Source organism: Anser cygnoides, chromosome 11, assembly GCF_040182565.1.
Source record: "Anser cygnoides isolate HZ-2024a breed goose chromosome 11, Taihu_goose_T2T_genome, whole genome shotgun sequence".
Lineage (NCBI taxonomy): Eukaryota > Metazoa > Chordata > Aves > Anseriformes > Anatidae > Anser > Anser cygnoides.
In genome coordinates this window covers 16,122,703-16,141,811 of record NC_089883.1, presented here as the reverse complement: position 1 = coordinate 16,141,811, position 19,109 = coordinate 16,122,703, and the positions used below count along the sequence as shown (strand labels likewise).

The window sequence follows — 19,109 nt, the reverse complement described above, 5'->3', positions numbered from 1 at the left end:
ATAATAATACTAAACCTGCATACTGCAGTATACCAACCCCCTAAGAAACACACAGGAGTCACCAATAAGGAAGCTCATCCAGTGGTGCCAGCACCAGCGTGGGTCTCATTAGCAGGCTGTCAGCAGCTGCAGTCCCCTTGCAGTCATTTGAATGCCCACTAGAAAGGGGCATACTCATGGACACACTATTCTTAAACTAGGAACTACCCAAGGACAGGGCAGAAAGTCTGAGGAGAGATTAACAGGCTGGTAGCTTGGCTGAGAAGCGTGCTATGCATGGGGGAGGCTAAGCAGGCTGCTACAGCTGTCTCTTAGTAGGGCTTCCATCGTTAAAGGAAGAATAATGTGCAGGAAGTGGCTTCAGAATGGATCAAAGCACTCCAGAGACAGGGGAAATCATCAGTTGGAGGAAGATCCACACAAATACCACATTTGGGCAATTCAGGATAGGTAAGCACTGCTTCCCCCCCACCCCCGGGTCGAGCTGCGGTATCTGTCTAGCCCGAGCAGCCTCAGACACTAACCAGGCCACCTTCTGCCCAACTCTGGCTAAACAGACCCTGCTACAGCAGGCACAAACAGAAACTTATCTGGGATGGAAAAAACCCTGCAGGGTGTGCCTGGGGTTAACTGACCGTCAGCACTACTCTGTGCTGCTCACCGCTGTTACAAAGCATGACAGAGACATTAACAAGGGTAAATTACAATGGGGAAGGAGGATTACTACATCCCTCTGTATTTTACTGTTGATAAAGTAACTTAGATCGCTTTCCCCGCCAATTTTACCTGACTGCACGGACTGTTTCCAGCATTCAGCTGTCCGACTTTTCCGTTTAAATTCATTTGTGATCCCCAACTCTTTGTGATCCATCCACGTGCGCCAAAACGAAAGGAAAAAGAAACCAGCAGAATGAGCAAGCAGGAAGCCATGGGCCCTGAAGCCTTGCGGCAGGAGTCCCACACTGTGCCCTCAGTGCCGGGTCCTTGCCCCGAGGTGTCCGGGGATCGTTGCCCCCCTTCCCGGCCTGGGCCGCCTGCCTTTGAATGGGAGCTGCTGAGAGTTCCGGACGGAGCCGGTTTATTTACTCGCCATTAATCACGCTCAACTGTAAACAAAGTGTCTGTTTTAGTTCTGCTGACAATTATCCACTTGTCAACATCTCCCTCAAGTACCTTCAGCATCTGGCAACGCCACAGCCCCGCTACATCAAAACGCACACTTTGTCACAGGGGAAGGACCGCCACCCGGCACGTCTCCTCCCATTCACGGCTGCGGAGGGCAGGTGCTGCCCGGGCAGAAGCCGCAGGGGGGTGCAGGCTCCGGGGAGCCCCCCAGCTCTGCCACGGGCCCGCAGCACCCGCCTTGCCAGGGCTAAGGTGCCGGGCTCAGGCGGCGCTCTCGTCCCTTGCGAGGCGCAGCTGCGGTGCAAGCGGCAGCCACCTGCCGGGCCCTCCCCAAACGCTGCCGGTCCAGCAGGAGCTCTCCTCCCGCTCCTCGGGCTGCGGCCTGGGCTTCCTCCAGCCCCCGGAGCTCCCTTGCTGTTTGAACCCTCCCACCCGAAGCTCGGCAGCCCCGCTGCCCCCACGGCCGGCCGCGGCCAGCTCCCGGCGGCCCGACACCTGCTCGGAGGGGCCGGGGCGCTCCGGAGCCGAGCCGGGCCGGGCCGGGCCGGGCCGTCCCAGCTCCGCGGGGCCCCGCTGCTCGGCACCGAACGGGCTCCGGAGGCAGCCGGGAGCCGGGCCTGCCCGCCCAGGGAAGCCGCAGGGGGAAAGCTGACAGGTATCCCATAATATGCCCTGTACCGCCGAGGGAGCCAGCCCTTGAAGCCTTGAACAGGCCCCGCAGGGAGCGGGCAGGGCTCAAGGCTGACGGAGCGCGCTCCACCTCGGGCCGTGCCGTGCGGGGCCGTGCCCAGTGGCGGCGGGCCTCGGCCGGAGCCGCCCCCGCTGCCTCCCCTTTAACCTTCCGCCCCGCGCCTAAGTAATTGAGATATCTTTTGTACTCGATGTGTCGTGAAATTAACGCCTAATTTATGTAATTAGTCAATTAGCTATAATTCTAGCATATGGTTCCAAATGCCCAGAAGGTGTTCTTGTTTCCCAGGTACTTATTTTGATGTCACGAAATGCAGCTAATTAATTTTACATGCATATTAATTTCGGATCTATTTAGCGGCTCCCTTTGTGAAGGCAAATTTAATATTTGTCTTTCCAACCTTTGCGGGCGCCCGGCGCCGGAGCGGCGCTGACCCGAGCACGCTCCCGCCGCTCGCCCCCGCGGGCAGAGGCGCGCTCCCGGCGCCGGGGGGCTGGGGCCGAGCGGACCTTCCCGAGCACCCGCAGCCGGCGCGGGATGCGGCTATTCAATTTAAATCCGATTAATATTTAATACTAAACATTTCCGAGGGAATTTTTGTTTGTTCTTCGCAAAGCACAATATCCCACGGACATTTTTTTTTTTAAGTAGCTGCTCGCGACACAACGCTCCGTGGGAAAATCACGGCGAGCCCTTAACCGGAGACCGGGGGTGTCGAGAGCCCCCGGCACGTCCCACCGAAGGGACACGGCGCTCGGCTTCGGCCGGAGAGGCTCCGCCTCGGGAACCGCGTGCGGGGCCTGGAGGCGATCGCACGGCCCCGGCCCCCCCGCTGCCGGGAGGAACCGGGCCGGGGCCGAGGCCGCATGGGCGGTGCCCGGCCCACGGCCGCCGAGGTGCCGCGAGGCTCCGGGCGGGCGCAGCGGCGGCGAGCGGCCCTTTCAGGGCGCCTACGCAAGCGCTGTGGCGTCATAAAACTTTTATCCCTCTCCTGGATAAATTAATGAACGATTTAATTAATAAAATCAGAGAGTAGTGTAAGTGCTATGATAATGAAGTTAAATGAGCGCGCAGTAAAATATTCACTAATCCGGCACATTGGCAAATGCCCCCTTAATTCTGCTTAGCACTAAAAGGGTTTTGAGCACCATAATGAGATTCCTCTGTCTGCTAATTAATTGACACTCTCCTGAATATTCATATGTGCTAGCACCAATACGTTCCTAATTGCACCGTGGAATGGATCTCAGAGGAAAGTAAATCGCCATAGACTTAATTAAAATAATGTATGCCAGCTCCAGCCCTCTGAAGATGAGACATTTGCCATCAAGCGGGGTAAGGAAGTGGCACCTGGTCTGCAGCAAAAAACGAGAAGGAAACCGTTATCCCTCGCGGGTGCAGCCGGCAGGGCTGCGAGATGCCGGCGCCCCCCCGCGTCCCCGCGTCCTCCCCGGCCCAGCAGCGCCCGGCTCAGGGCTGCGGGGGCCGCTGGGGGGCCCGCGGGGCCCGGCCGGGCTGTGCGGGGAGCGGGCGGGCACCGGGCGAGGGCGGGCGGCGCTGTGCGGGGCCGTGCGGGGAGAGGAGGAGCGGAGGAGGAGGGCGGCGGGCAGGCGGGATGCAGGGGGAGCAGCCGCGTCCGTAAACTTTTCCTGCAGGTGCCTTTTTCCTTTCCGGTGCCTTTGAAGGCGGCTCTCGGAACGGATCGTTCTCCGCACCTCCACACTAATACCCAGAGCTAACACTGGACATCCAAACCGTTCCGCTGCTCGCAGTGCGGCGACTTGCGCCGCCACTGCCTGCCGTGGCCTACGCCTGCCGCCTCCTGGGCCTGGGGGGGCCGGGGCCACCGCCGTGTCCCCCCCGCCGCGCCCCGCTCGGCCCCGCCGGCTGGGGGGGCGAGGGGAGAGGCGGCTTCCCGGAGACGGCGGCTGGTGAAAAGCACCACAGGTTAGAAACTCCAAAGAGTTTATCCGAAGAGATACAAATGCATATTTATTATACACATGTAGGCATTAACAATGTAAATTCCACCGCCAGCACTTGCTGGTTGTTTATTCATTAGATCTTTAGAAAATCTACATTGCCCGCAGCCAGCGGGGAGGCAGCGCGGAAGGCGCGAGTGCCTCGCCCCGCCACCAGCCCCGGGGGCTGGGAGGGACAACCGGGGGTCGGGGGGCAGCCGGGGACCGGGGGGGGACAGCCGGGGGCCGGGGCACAGCCGGGGACCAGGGGGGGACAAGCGGGCACGGCCCGAGCGGCGGCCGACGGCGCGGGACCCGGGGCGCTCCCCTGTGCGGCGGCTCCCCCGGCCCCGAGCCCCGCCACTCGCGAGGTCTTTTGGCCTTTCATTGCCACGGAAAGCCTTTGCTCGCCAAAAGAAAAAGTACAAATTCTTTCCTCTGTGGCTGATTAAATGCCGTATCGCCCAGGAAGAAAGACACAGCAAGAAATACGGGGGAAGAAATCGCTGCGGGGAAGCCTTGCTGAGCCCGGCCCCAAAGATCCCTTCGAGGAAGGGAAGGGAAGGGAAGGGAAGGGAAGGGAAGGGAAGGGAAGGGAAGGGAAGGGAAGGGAAGGGAAGGGAAGGGAAGGGAAGGGAAGGGAAGGGAAGGGAAGGGAAGGGAAGGGAAGGGAAGGGAAGGGAAGGGAAGGGAAGGGAAGGGAAGGGAAGGGAAGGGAAGGGAAGGGAAGGGAAGGGAAGGGGCCGCCTCCCGTAGCTGCACGGCGGAGGCAGGCGGGAGGCTGCCCGCGGGCCTCGGGAAGTGCTCGGCGGGACGGCCGGGCTGGCCCTGCCGACGCCCCCTTCTTCCCTTCCCCTCCCCTCCCGCACTCCCCGAGCTCTCCCCTGTCGGGCCCGGGCTGCGGCCGGCTGGGAGCCCGAGCTCCGCCCGCAGGGGACCAAGGGCCGGGGAGCCCCGGCGGGCGGTGCTGCCCCGCAGCGGGGCCGGCGGGGGTGGGAGGAGGAGGTAGGGGAGGAGGAGGTAGGGGAGGAGGGGGGGGAGGAGGAGGCGAGGAAGAAGAGGGAAGGAAGGAGGGGGCCCCTGGCGGCGGACCCGCTTGCCCCCCCTGCAGCTCGGTGGGTGGCGGCCGGGGGCGGTGGCGTGGGCAGGGCGGGAGGGGCGGGGGCGCTCCGGCGGCGAGGGGCCGGGCGGGGGCCGCACCGCACCCGCATCGCACCCGCACCGCACCGCAGCCGTAGCCCACCCGCAGCCTACCCGCATCCAGCCGGGCCCGGCCGCAGCCCCGCGCTCTCAGCCGCGCCGTGCGGCTGCGCTTTGCAAACCCGTCCCCGGCGGCGGGGAGCAGCCGGGCAGTGCAGGCTCGGACCCTAATGAAATCTCGGCTCGTTGTAGACTTCACACGACGCCGGGAAATGCTGCTCTTAAAGCTTGCGTGGGTCTGAGCTCTGCAAACGGTTATTGCCCTCGGCGTTAAAGAGGGGAAATAACCGTAACGTGCGAGCCATTATTCTTGTGGCTGTGCGATTTAAAGTCATCGTCAGTTGTCATAAAAACCATTTCCCAATGTTTGGCCAAGTAATAACTCCGTAATTTAACGGGGGCTCAGCCCGGCGGCGCGGGACCGCAGCCCGGGGCCGATCGTGCCCCGCAGCGAGCGCGGGAGCTGCGCCCCTGCTGCTGCTGGCGGCGGGCCGGGGCGGCGGGGGCTGAGCAGCTGAATAAGGGGATGGAGCGGGCTGCTCTGGAGAGAAGGGCGCGTACAAAAAATAAAATAAAAATAGAAAAACTAAAAAGAAGGAAAGAGAAAGGAAAATCAAGTTTGCTCCACCCAGCTATTAACCAAAACACAATACCTTTTTCTGGGTGGTACTGCACAGAAGTTGATTCAGTTTTGACAATGTTGTTTAGCTATCATTTGCTATTTTGAATGAATGGGAGCAATCCCCCTTTTTACAACAGTTGTTTCCTATTATGGAGAGGTGCAGCAGTTGAGGGCAGACATGTGAAAGTGGCTGTTTGATTCCCTTTTTCATCCCTCTGACCCTGCCTTTGTCCCTCCTCACCCTGGGAATGTCACGCCTCACTACTTCACTTTGAGATGCTCTAGAAAGTGGCTTTGTTATTCCCTTTTAGACATACACGAAATTGTTCTCATTCCCCCTGCTGTAAAAGATACTTCAAATTGGGACTCGGTTCACAAGTGCAATGCAATTTGGCTTAGCTCAACCTTTGTTCTGCTTGTACAAATGACCAAACAGTGCACACATTATACAGTTGATCTACTGCTCCCTTTACACCAGAGTTAGGGGCTGGGAGAAAAGCAAGTTAATCCCTTCAATACTAAGGTGGCATTTTCAATATTTCCTACAATGCGAAAAAGAGAAGAGAGGGCAGCTTGAAATGCGACATTTATTTAAAAGAGAAGATTAAAAAGAAAAAGTTTGCGAAGCCTCGCCTGATACTTCTCCAAATAAATTAACAAACAAACCAACAAGTCTAAAACGTGTAGAGAAATACTCCAGTGCCTCCGGGAAGGGAAGGGAAGGGAAGGGAAGGGAAGGGAAGGGAAGGGAAGGGAAGGGAAGGGAAGGGAAGGGAAGGGAAGGGAAGGGAAGGGAAGGGAAGGGAAGGGAAGGGAAGGGAAGGGAAGGGAAGGGAAGGGAAGGGAAGGGAAGGGAAGGGAAGGGAAGGGAAGGGAAGGGAAGGGAAGGGAAGGGAAGGGAAGGGAAGGGAAGGGAAGGGGCGCACCCCCGCAGGGGCAGACAGCTGCTCCGGGGGCCCTGCAGAGGCCCGGGCTCAAGCACTCGCGGTGTCGGCCCCCCCGTGAGCCCCGCATCCCTCGGAGCCGTCCCAGGAAAAGTCCCGGCGGGCTGGGGGGGCTGCGGCGCTGCGCTTCCCCGTCCGGGGATCTGCCCTGAGGCAGGCGGAGCGCAGAAGTAGAAGTACTCCCCGGGCAAGCGGCTCCGGCCAGGGGCTGGGTGCCCTGGGCCAGGCCCGGCAGCGGGCCCGGAGGCCTGCTCCGGGGCTACGGGAGCGCTGAGGGCGGCCGAAGGACGGGACCCGGGGCCAGGGTGCGCCCGGGCAAAAGGAGAGCGACCGGAGCGCGGCCCCGCAGCAGCCGCCGGGGGTTCTGAGTTTTGGCAGCCCCCGCGCCGGGTTCACGCTTGCCCCGGGCCCGGCTGCCCCCGGCCAGGCGGCCCGAGCACGGGTACTGAACGGGCGGGGACGCCCGAGCCCGTCTGTCCCGGGGCACCGACGGCCCTCCGACCCCCCGCCGGCAGCAGCTCAGCGGGGCCACGGTGCTCGGGCAGCCGCTGCTCGGAACCGTCAGCGGGTGGGCACGGCAACAGGAGCCGCGGGAAGGCAGGGCTGGGCCGGGCCGGGCCGGGCCGTGCCGTGCCGTGCCGTGCCGTGCCGTGCCGTCGGAGCCCAGCGGCCGGGCAGCAGCACCGGCGCGGTGCCGGTCGCCAGCAGCTCGGTGGCGATCGGGACACGGGGTCGGGGAGCCGCTCTCCGCTCAGCGCTGACAGGCAGGGGGAGTTTGTTTAGCGCTCGAGGCGAACGGAACAAAATCCTTTTGAAAGGGCGCTAAGTAGTTTCACGCCAAAGTGGCGGATTTGGTAAAGAATGTGCGGTGGGACAAAGCCCCGCCGCGCTCCCTCCGTCGGCCGCAGCGCTCCGGACGCCTGGCCGGGCAGGAGAGCCCGCAGAAAGGCGGGGGACCCAAAGCCCTCCGCTTCCTTCTCCCTCCCGGCCCCCGAGCAGCGGTGAGAAGCAGATCTATTACAAAAAAAAGGGGAGAAAAAAAGCGAGGCTTAGCCGAAATGCAGCCGCAGCCCGCAGCCCGCAGTTGACTTTCCAAAACGCGGAAAGCTTGCTCAGAGCCTGGCATTGTGTTCCGCAGCCTAGGAAACCCTAAGAAGCTGGTACTTCCCCCCTCCCTTCTCTTTTCTCCCAACCGGTTTGTAAATATTAACAAGGTTGTGTGAGCTATTCTCTCACACAGAGTGGATTTTTTTCCTTTTTTTTTTTTTCTTTTTATCCTCGGAAAACTTCTTGGCTTCCCCCCGCAGCCCCTCTCGCACTCCTCCCCTCTGCAAAGCAACACACCTGCCTGCAGCCACAAGGATTCAAAATCAATATTGTATTTGTCACTTTTCTGTCTCCTTTTCCTCTCTCAACAGCCCCGCTTGCCACTGAAGCGAATTGTGGATTTATGGAGGAAAATTAGCATAAATTATTACCAAATCTGTAAACGTGTGTGGTCTTGCTTGTGGGAAAGGGGGCTATTGCGAACCTTCCATGCAGAAAGGTGGTCCGTGATGGGCTCCATGCAAGGGCTGAATGGCTGCTGCACGAAATACATTTCCATTGGGTCCGCACATTGATATAATTGACTTATGTGTATTTTATACAGTTTTCCCAACACTTCCCCTGAGCTCCTTATTTGAATTAGGCTTCAGAAAAACGGCTATTTGTTTTGGTTTGCCGCACAATGGATTTGGCTTCATTTTGCTAGCACTCGTACTTGCCCCCTCCCCTCCTCCCTCCCGGCCGGGGGCTCTCTCGCCGAGCACAGGGCTTCGCCGCAGCCCCGCACCGCCCGGCCGCGCCGCTGGCTGTGCTGCACGGGGCCGAGGCGTGGGGCTCCCCGCACACTGCTGCAGGACCCAGGCCGCTCCCAGGCAGCCCTCATCTGCACTCGGAGCACCGAACGACGACACAAGTCCACTTCTTTTTAACTTTACGGCTTGCGGGGTCCCAGTTGCGCCAGCGTGGTTCCGTCCCCCCCCCCCTTTCTTCGAGAATAAAAGGTTCCGGCAAAAAGAATGAGGAAAGAATTTGTCAGCCCGGGACTTTTATTGACTCCCGTGCTGCTCCTGAGCTCTCTCGTTGACAGGACGAACGTGGGCTGGGCGACACGCGCGGAGCGGGGACGCTCAGGAGCGCCGGGGCTGAACGGGGGGGTCGGCGGGGCCCGTTAGACCCACGTCTGGGGGGCTCTATTTCAAAGCCAGCAGCCTTCTGCCCGGTGTCCTAGGGGACGCCGGGAGGAATCCGTCCCCTCCGCAGAGCGCTGCCTTTGCTGCCCTCTGACAAGCGCCCTCCGGCTCAGCGCCGCCCGGGCCGCTCTGTGCGGGGGGGCCGTGCTGCAGGGCTCCTGCCGGAGGGCCGCGGGGCCGGGCTCGGCTCCTCGCCTTCCCAGAGCCGCCCTTATTTGCCCCGTTACTCTCTAAAGGACGTCGTGGCGCGAGGAGGATTAGACGGCACCGGGGGCGGCGCAAGGGGTCCGGCTCCAGCCGCCGAGGGCCCGGCGCCCCCCGGCCGGGGCTGCCCTCCCACGAGGCTGCCCCCCCCGGCTCCGAGCCAACGCGGGCCCGGCCGGAGGAGCCGCTCGGGCAGGCAGTCGGCCGGGCGCTCCCTCCCCCGCCGCCCTTATTTTTGCTGAATTAAGAAGGTGACATTATTCTTTTCTTCAAGTGCTTCTGTTAATATTGAAAAACGTGCGCTTGCATTTCAAGCGGGCGCGCTCAGCCTCAGCGGCCGTTTCAATATTAATGAAATTGTTTAATCTCCTAAATTCGTCGTGTTTAAGTTACGTTTTGGTGAGTTACTGCCCGGCTCCGAAAATACCGTTGCTGGAGGGGACGTGCGCTCACCACAAAGGGTCCTTCCCTCCGGGGCTTGCTGCCCCCGAGCCGCTCCTTCCCTCCTGGCTCGGGTGCCAGCCGCCCTCCCCTGCCAGCCCGGCGCGTTGGGGCCGGGTCCTGCCCGCGGGCCGCGCGGCCGGCAGCGGAGCTGCTCGTCTGGGATCGGGCCGCGCTGCCCGGCGGGAGGGCGGCGGGGCGGAGGTAGCCGCAGCCCGGCCGTTGCCGCTCGCACACGCACACACCCAGACAGACAGACAGACGGACACACGCACCCAGACAGACGGGCACACGCACACACGTGGCTGCACGCCCCGCCCGAGGCACGCCGAGCACCTCCGGGCCGAGGCCGCCCGCACGTCCCGCACCGGCCGTCCCCGAGCAGCCCCGCGGGACGCCCCCGGCCGCGGCCCCGCGCCTGCCCCCAGCCCCCCCGGTCTCGGCCCGAGGGGGTCGCGGAGCTGGAGCAAGGCGGTGCCGGGGGAGGAGGAAGGCGCCTTCCCAGGCCGGGCGTCGAGGAGCCCCCCCCGGCTCTCTCCCCGCAAGAAGCCTTCGCGAGCGAGGCCGGGCGCGCCCGGGTTTGGCACAGAGCAAGTCTCTCCTTACGGGGAAAAAGGCTCGCCTCGAGTTAGCCAACGCCACAAATCAGATAACAATGCAGAACAAACAGAATACCACAGCCGAGCAATTTCCATGTCAAACATCCCACTGCTCAGTAGCTCCATTTGTAAGTGTGAATTGCAGACTAAGCTTCCTGCAAAGTCCACAGAAAGGTTAGTGCATACCTTCACCCCCACCCCAGTTACTGGGTACCATCACACTGCAATTCCGCTGGCGGAGCCTTTTCACCCCTCGCCTTGTCTTCAAATGGAAATGATTCCTATTGGCCCAAGGTGTCCATGTAAATAGGTGTAAATGAAACCAGATTATGCCTTTCTCTCAGCCCCCTCCTCCCGCTGCCCTCCCCCTCCTCCCAAGGCGATTGTCATATGATAGCAAAGAAGTGGCACATTAATGAAGCGCCTCTACAGGGGTCTTTTCTGCTCATGTCACCACATAAAACTATCAGATGGTTAGAGGAAGGACATGGAGGCAACTACTTAGCTCATCTCGGCTGCGGAGAAGCGAAGGAGCCTCCGCTCCAGCCCAGCTGCCGGTGGTGTAAAAGCAGCTGATTCAGTCCGCGGAGGAGCAGGGAGGGGTGCGCCGGAGGATTCCCCCAGCCGCGCCGAGCCAGCTCGCTGCCTGCCCGGGGCTACCGCGGGACCGAGCGGCCGGGAAGGGGGCGAGAGAGGCGCCGGAGGACCGGGCTGGGAAGGAGCCCCGCGTCCCAGCCGCGTCCCGGATGCGGACTGTCAACTTCCAGCAACTTTAAGGTGCGCGTACGCGGGGCTGGCGCGGAGCGGTGCGGGACGGGGCGGGAGGGGAGGGGAGGGGAGGCGATGCGAGTGGGTCCCCTCTCGTCGCTGAGGCCGGGCGGCAGAACGACCTCCAGGGCCAGCCGGCGGGCGGGGAGGCCCGGGGCGCGGAGCGGGGCACGGCGCCGTTCCCCCGCCGGCCCTGCGCGGCCCCGCTCCGCCCCGGAGGGACGAGGCCCCTTCCCCGCGCCCCTGCCCCTGCCCCGCTTTCCCCACGGCCGGCCGGGAGCCGGTGCGAGCCCGTCGCGCTCACCCTCCGCCCCCCTCCCTGTCGCTGCCCTTCCGCAGATCCCCGCGGCTCCCCTAGCGAAGATGCCTCGCCCGGGCAGAAACACGTACAGCGACCAGAAGCCTCCCTACTCCTACATCTCCCTGACCGCCATGGCGATCCAGAGCTCCCCGGAGAAGATGCTGCCCCTGAGCGAGATCTACAAGTTCATCATGGACCGGTTCCCCTACTACCGGGAGAACACGCAGCGCTGGCAGAACTCCCTGCGCCACAACCTCTCCTTCAACGACTGCTTCATCAAGATCCCGCGCCGCCCCGACCAGCCGGGCAAAGGCAGCTTCTGGGCGCTGCACCCCAGCTGCGGGGACATGTTCGAGAACGGCAGCTTCCTGCGGCGCCGCAAGCGCTTCAAGGTGGTCAAGTCAGACCACCTGGCCCCCAGCAAGCCGGCCGACGCGGCGCAGTACCTGCAGCAGCAGGCGAAGCTGCGGCTCAGCGCCCTGGCCGCCACGGGCACCCACCTGCCCCAGATGTCCACCTACAACCTCGGCGTGTCGCAGCCGTCCAGCTTCAAGCACCCCTTCGCCATCGAGAACATCATCGCCCGAGAGTACAAGATGCCCGGGGGGCTCGCCTTTTCCACCATGCAGCCCATGCCGGCCGCCTACCCGCTCCCCAACCAGTTGACTACGGTGGGCAGCTCCATCGGCACGGGCTGGCCCCACATGTACGGCTCCGGCATGATCGACACCGCCACCCCCATCTCCATGGCCAGCGGCGAGTACGGCGCCTACGGCGTGCCCATCAAGCCGCTCTGCCACGGGGGGCAGACTTTGCCGGCCATCCCCGTCCCCATCAAGCCGACCCCCGCCGCGGTGCCGGCCCTGCCCGCCCTGCCCGCGCCCATCCCCACCATCCTCTCGAACTCGCCGCCCTCCCTCAGCCCCACGTCCTCGCAGACGGCCACCAGCCAGAGCAGCCCGGCCACCCCCAGCGAGACTCTGACCAGCCCGGCGCCCGCCCTGCACTCGGTGGCCGTGCACTGACCCGCGCCGCCCGCCTCTCCCCGCGCCCCTCTCGCCGCCTCTCCCCTGCTCCGCTCCGCTCCGCTCTCCTCCCTTCCTCGCAAGCCGGGAACCTCCCTGCGGCAGGCCGAGGGCGGCGGCTACGTGGGCTGCTTCGGCGCCGCTGCCCTACCCTAACTTTGGCCTCGGCTCCCCGGAGGCAAAGCGAAGCGAAGCTGCCCGCCGGCGGCCCGAGGGGGCTGCGGGCACCTTGGCCGGGCAGGACGCTGGGCAAGCCTGGCCCGGCGCTGCCTCCTGCCCTTCCTTTGTCTGCGGACGGGCAGGGGCTTAGACAGGACCGATCCTAAAATCCACGACCGGCGTGGCACGGCTGCGGACCCCTGCCCGAGAGCAGCGACGCTTCTCCAGCCTCCGAGTAGGAAACCCGCGGACCCCGCGACCCCGGCAGGCGCTCGGGCCCCTTGTGCGGCTGCGGGACCGGCTGCGGGGCTGCCCCGCAGAGGAGCAGGAGCGCAGCCGGTGCAGGGCAGGCGCCGTGCAAGGGGCAGCGGTGTTCAAAGCGCCCGCTCCCATGTAAATACTGGGCTTGCATCTGTACTGTAAGTCACACGAGGTCCCCTTCGCAGTACCTGTTGTAACGTGGGTGTTTGCCATAGTTTGCAGGTGGAAGAGAAGGTGAAGGTGATTTGTCTGTTAACTTCTGATTCATTTGAAGGTTGGGGGAGCTGGAGGGTTCTTTCTTTGCTAATTCTGCAGCTGTTCGTTCCATAGCTTACAAACCAACAATACCAATAAAAATAAACCTGTCACAAGCACACCACCCCGCGTAGCTTAAGGAAAGCTGCTGCAGTCCCTGCAGCAGCACGGCGAGGGACGGACTGCGGAGGTAACCCTTGCTTCTGCTGGAGCCTTGCAGGTGGGAGAGAGGGGGCTAGGGAAGCTGTACATGTTTGTCAATAGGAATGATTATAAAACGTGTAAAATGCACTTTTGTTTGAAATACTTTCTAGTTTTAGGTAGTTTGCTGGAAACTGAACTGTTCTGTCGTGAACTGCTTAAGTTAAGGAAAAGAAAAACGAAAAAAGCCACAAGCAGCGTTAGCGTCTATTGAAACTGTAAAGAAATTTCTTTTTAACTTTTTTCTTCCTGTACAGAATGAGCATGACATTTTAAGTATTGACGTTCTTGTTCCCAGCATGTGTGTTTTAAAACAAAGGTAAAGAAAAGTGTCTACGTTAAATTATGAACCTAGTCGTCCAAATAATATTTTCTCATTAAAATATGTAAATGCAGATACAGTTTCTTATTTGTCTTTTTGAAGAGTTTACACTAGAAAGGTAAAGCATTAGTTCACAAAAAAGGAACGACCTTATTCCAATATTGAGATAATCTAAAGAGCATTTGCACGGGAGGTTACTATAAATGCAGCTAGTAACACAGCAGAACATGTTCGATAAAATCGTCATTACCGCCACTTTCCCGCAGACATTACACAAAACATGTTCTGTGTATTTCATGTATCTGTCTATACACACACCTATATGCTCATGCACACACATCGAGGCGTCCATCTCCTGTACTGAGACAGAAACATGTACTAATTTATGCTCATGTGTATCTGCATACTTCCAGTTAATTTTTCTCTAAAAAGTAGAAAAAATAGTGAACTTCTACAACACAGAGTGAACATAAAAGAGAAAAAATCTTTAAAAGATTAATTAGTTTTTAAGGCGCAGAACACTGAATTTCAGCAGTTGCGGTGTTTCTTACGAAGGGCATATATAAAATCTTATACAAAAATATATAAAAATCTTTTCCGAGTAGAAGAGGAATCTTGCAGCTTTCTTCTCGTTAACTTCCCGAAGCATTGCCCTTGCTTCAGCTGCTGCTAGTAATTCCCCCTCTCTACTAATCACGCTTTTTCAGAAGAAAAACAAAAAGCGAGCAAACAAACAAAACCCGCTAAGTCGCCAACCGTAACACTTAGGATTTATCCGCTTTTCCGTCAGCCAATGCACGGTCCCTTCTAACCAGGAAGGCCAGCGAGGCACACTGAAAACGGGATGCCGAGCACCTTCCGGGGGTGTTCTGCAGTTCTTGTAGGGATTTTGCAAGGATTCTGCAATTGCTGAAAACGCCACATGCAGCCTAGTGAAATTAGCAAAGAGGTGTCTCGGGACGAGCGGCCAGGAACACGGTTACGGGACAACTGAATACTTAAACGCTTATTAGAAAGCGACCGACATTGTATTCTAATGAGCCGACGGGATTCACTGATTCTACGTTCCCGATTTTACAGAGATCTGTCCCTGCCTGATCTCTGAATTTCTGGACCATGAACAGCACAAGGGACATCCCCGTTTCCTGAGTACCTACAGCGAGGTACTTGCGAAAGTTTTAAGCTTAATGTAGAGGGTAATTAATCCAGTCGCGACCATTTTTGAAAAGAGAACGGATCCCACACACAGAAAAAAGGTGGAAAATACATGAATCATTGGGCTGATTAAAATGCATGAAGCTGCTAAAGCTTGTCAGATGGGGGACAACTGAACTCATTCATCAAGTCCAACCCACGATTATATCAACACGATCAGCTAAAGAAAGCATTCAAAACTTATCACCAGATCAATGGACACATAACTCGACAAACTTTTCCTAAACAAGCGATGACCTACATTTTTAAACGACGAGGACTCTCCTTTTCTCTTTTTTTTTTTTTTTTCTTTTAGGGTCTAGCACTCAGAACAAATCCTCAAAGACGAAAGCCGACCTCAGCTAAGAAGAAGAAGAAAAAATAGAAAAAGAAGAAGAAGCTGCACTTTCAGGGTCTTTTTAGACTACCCAGTCAGCGGCGGAGAGCCCGACCTGCCGAGCTGCTGCCCCGGCTGCAGCGGGCACAGCGCCCGCCCCGCTCCGCGCCCCTCCGCGCCCGCCGGCCGCTCGCTTCCAACAAGTGCGCAGCTCGGCGCGTCGCCTGAATTTACTGCTCCGACTTGGTAAATCTCCCCAATGGCTCAAGTCCAATGTCAATAAACACAGATCTGAAGCAGAGCAGCGAGAGACAACGGCGGGGAGGGAAGGAAGGGGCGAAGGGGTGCGAGGGATCAGCCGCGGCCGAGCTCGGCACCAGGTTAGGGTAGGAGGGGGGGGGAGGCACTTATTTCTCTTTTGTGTTATTTGCCAACGAGACACGATAAGCTAAGCGCGGCCGATGCAAAGAGGCACTACCCAAAGGCTGTTTTCCTTCCGAGGATGCGCTTGAGCCCGGGCGCGCGAGGTAAGCGCTCCCAGCGGGTAGCGCTTAGCGACTCGGGCTTCTGCTTCATGCCAGAGCACGGGCTGCGCACCCATCCTCGCCGGGGCAGCCCCTTTCCTCCCCCCTGCTTTTTTTTTTTTTTTCCCTCCCCTCTCCTCGACGTGCGACAGGCCGCCACCCGCAGGAGCGGCTCCCAGCTGGCAGGCGGCCAGCAGCCGGCCCCGCCGCCGCTCCGGGAGCCCCGGGCCGGGGCTGCCCCGCGCCGGGACCCGGGACCCAAGAGCCCGGAGCCGGGAGCCCGGAGCCGGCCGCGCTCCTCGGGAGGGGCAGCGCCAAGCGCCGCGGCAGCCTCCGTGCGGCTCAGCGCTGCGGCTTAATATAAATGTCACTCTGGGGGGCTTTTTTTTTTTGTTTTCGTTTTCTTTTTAGTAACAAAAAAAAAAAGAAAAAAAAAAGAAAAAAAAAGGCTGTGAAGCCGCGGAGGGGCTGTATTTGTTTCTTTTAAACTAACAACAAATTATCTAATTAATATGTTTCAATTACAGCATGAAAAAGAGAGGCTTTGGACCGCCTGCAGTGGGTTTACAATAGCCCCAGAGCCCACTATAAGAATTTACAATAACTTCACATCTGTTTCTTTATTTCCCACTTTTCGAGTCTAAAACTCCTCTCGAAATCACTTCAAACTGTGGCCCAAGTTATGAAATATGGTCTCTCTGCCAGGAAAAAAAAAGGTGGAAAGAAAAAAAAGGACAAAACTTTGCAGATCGAGGCTTCATTTGCAAGCTAGAAAGTGAAAGCCCCATTGAAGAGCATTAAACAAATATATTAGAATTCTGTCACTTTATGCAATTGAGTAGATCAAATAAAGGGTCCCAGGCCACTTCATTCACTCTCATTCACTTGAATAGAAAATGCAAAGAATAGCAAACCTAGACTGGGCCACCGATGTAGATTTAGCCCTTTTTTTCTAAGAGACAAAAAGGCTGAATTTTCACAAACACATTGCTGACTCGGGGACTAGGAAACCAGCACTGAAACCCCTTTGGAATTTAAATTCATTTTATCTTCCTCTCTCTTTCTGGGTCCATTTGCGCTACAGCGCAGGCTGCACCAGCACCCTTGTTTGCAAAGAATACAATGCCACACAACAAAAACCGCAGGCTCCAGATTTACCACGCCGAGCCACGGTGCGGTTCGGGAGATAACGTTTTTATTTAGGAGCTAGAAAGGGGACAGGCGAGAACACCGGCCAGCAGCCCATGCAGCCCCTCCGTGGGCAGCGTGGTGCAGGGCTCTGCGTGGCAGCCCCATGCCAGGCATGGCCATGCTCCCCGCGGAGAGGCCGCAGAGAACAGCCTGTGGAGCACCTTACCCCTGCTGCCAGCTGTGCACAGCCCTGCACAGCCCAGCCCCGCTGCTGTGGGCCGGGCGGAGGCCGAGCCGCACGGCTGCTGCTGCAGGCACGGAGCATGCCAAGGCGTGCCTCCTCGGTAGGTGCTGCCAAACAAGGGCTCTTGGTTTTGTGCTGCCAAGAAGGGCCTCGGCGTTTATTAAGTAGTAACCGGAGTATTTTGCATTAATTAGAGCAGCTCTGCAGAGAGACGGGTACAGCCACAAATCGTCTTGCAGCACAGGAGAAGCCTCTGCTTTCCCACTCCCCCAGCTAGCATGGCACAGCCAGTGCAAACCACCCCACTTACCAGGCTTATTTGTCAATATTAACTTAGATGCATTTTTCCTGGTGATGAAACGAGAGCACCTCGGGGGGCTGCGGCTTCGCCCCCCCCACTGGCTCTAAGGGCCTCAGGCTGACCGTGGTGAAGCTGCCTTCCCGGCCTCTCCGAAGCACCACTGGCCTTAGCGCCTGCCGCAACATCCAGGAGCTCCTGCTCCCAGGACTGCTCCCCAAGCAGGCCCACCCGTTAGCTCCATGTCTTAACAGCCTAGCCTATTCATTACAGCACAGTTTTGTTCCTACCATCAGCAGTGCTGCCACATCTCCAACCGAATGTGAAACAATACAAACTCGGCGGAAATACCCAAAAAGGCACCATCGCCTCTGTTTAGAAATTCCTGAACATCAGCGCGCAGCACGTCATCCAGCTCTGGCCAAAAACAAGTGCTGGAAATGTTAGGTCAATGCTAGGATGGATGGAAAAGCCTGCAGACCCTGCATGCCTACAGTGTGCTGCGGGATATCGAGGTGGATGAAGCACCCATCTGGGAACAGGGAAAGCAATGCTCCACTGCCAGCTGCAGATGGCAACCATCTTTTCAGACAATCACAAGTCCAGTTTTTTCACAGCACTGATTTGCATTTTTCTAGCAAGCAGAGCAATGTCTGCAACTGAGCCTCTCCCACCTCCTCCTGTATTTCTCTCCTGCTGTAGGCTTTGTGGACCTGGTGGAAACTCACTTGCAATCCCTCAGCTTCACAATGCAAGCTCCCGGCAGCAGAGTGCTGAGGGGCTGAATGGTGCAGGCAGCACCCCGGGGCTGTTACGCGATACTACTGCTTGTGTTCTGCAGAGTTGTCTTGCTGGGTGCTGCTGGGGTGGGCAGTGCCTCGCTCCCCCAGCAGGCTGGGCTGCAGGAACATGACTCACATCACCCCCTGCTCTCAGCTCCCCTTCGTGTCTGGCAGGGGTTATCAGACTGCTCACACCGAGCGCAAGGATGGGATTTGGCTGTGTGAACCTGCTGAAGGAGCCCACAAACACAAATAATTCGTGTTTCCTCTTGATTTGTGCTTGATGTACTTGAGCCATGGCTGAAGATAATTTCATAATTAACCCTTCTAATTTCTAGGTTAAGGAACTTCTCTGGAGGATAGGAAAGAGAATCAAGAGGAGATTGATCCCTATTACATGTAAATGGGCTCCAAATTTATGTTTCGTTAGTGGCAACGAGAACGTTCTAACGGATTCTAATAGAGACCATTCTAATGAGACACTCTGACAGATAACAGTCCTGTTCACTTATTTATTGAGATACCACCTCCCTCCCTCCTCACCTTTCACAGATGTAGAAGGATCAGCTGCATCTGGAGGCTCTGAGAAGCAGATATGTTCCTGAAAGTACGTGGGGACAAGCTGCACACCACTGAGGTGCTTCCCCTGCTAGCCAAAGACAGTTTTCAAGCAAGTCATTGTCAACCATTCATTATTTGCAAGACAGGTGCCAGGGCTTTCTCCTGCAAAAAGATAGCTACAGCGTATTTCAGGGGAAGACATGCCGCTCTCGTAACAAACAGCTCTATAGGGAGGAAGAGCTCATGCCTTGTTGCTTGCCCTGCACTGCTGAGTTTTCTCACCTGATCACTCGTTCTGTCCCCTAGTCACAGCACGGCTGCCTGAGCCATGCTTGTGAACACTTTATACATTAACTGTGGAATTCAGGGTAAAAATTTAATTCCATTAAAGTCAACAGAAACTTCCAAGTGATTTAAATGGAGCAAGGATTTCACACTCAGCTGTTCTCAGAACATTCTGAAGGTTTTCTAAGTAAGCAAACCCTCTTCCCTTCTCTTGGCTGGGGGTCACAATCAGCCAGTGGGTGGGGTAGGTCACAGAGCACAGACACAGGATCCAAAATGCTGCATGGTTACAGGAGACAGCAAACTACAAAATATGTATGTTATCTCACTTTTTTTCCTACCATGTTAGTCTGGTGCTTTCAGACCATAAACCAGAAATGCTTTTTTGTTCTTAGCCACATCTAGAGCCTACACCAACAGTAGTGGCAAAGGAAGGA

At 58.1% G+C, this 19,109-nt stretch overlaps 1 protein-coding gene and 1 long non-coding RNA gene across 2 annotated transcripts in view; one reads left to right on the top strand and one right to left on the bottom strand.

Moving 5' to 3' along the window:
• LOC106033739 (uncharacterized) overlaps positions 1 to 19,109 on the bottom strand; it is a 151,192-nt gene that overhangs the window by 97,540 nt on the left and 34,543 nt on the right. The gene's annotated exons all lie outside the window — the stretch shown is intronic.
• Positions 10,421 to 13,371, top strand: FOXB1 (forkhead box B1). The gene is made up of 2 exons (XM_048060254.2): positions 10,421 to 10,801; positions 11,132 to 13,371. Exon 2 carries the CDS (start codon positions 11,156 to 11,158, stop codon positions 12,116 to 12,118), a length of 963 nt encoding a protein of 320 aa, XP_047916211.1. The 5' UTR covers positions 10,421 to 10,801; positions 11,132 to 11,155; the 3' UTR covers positions 12,119 to 13,371.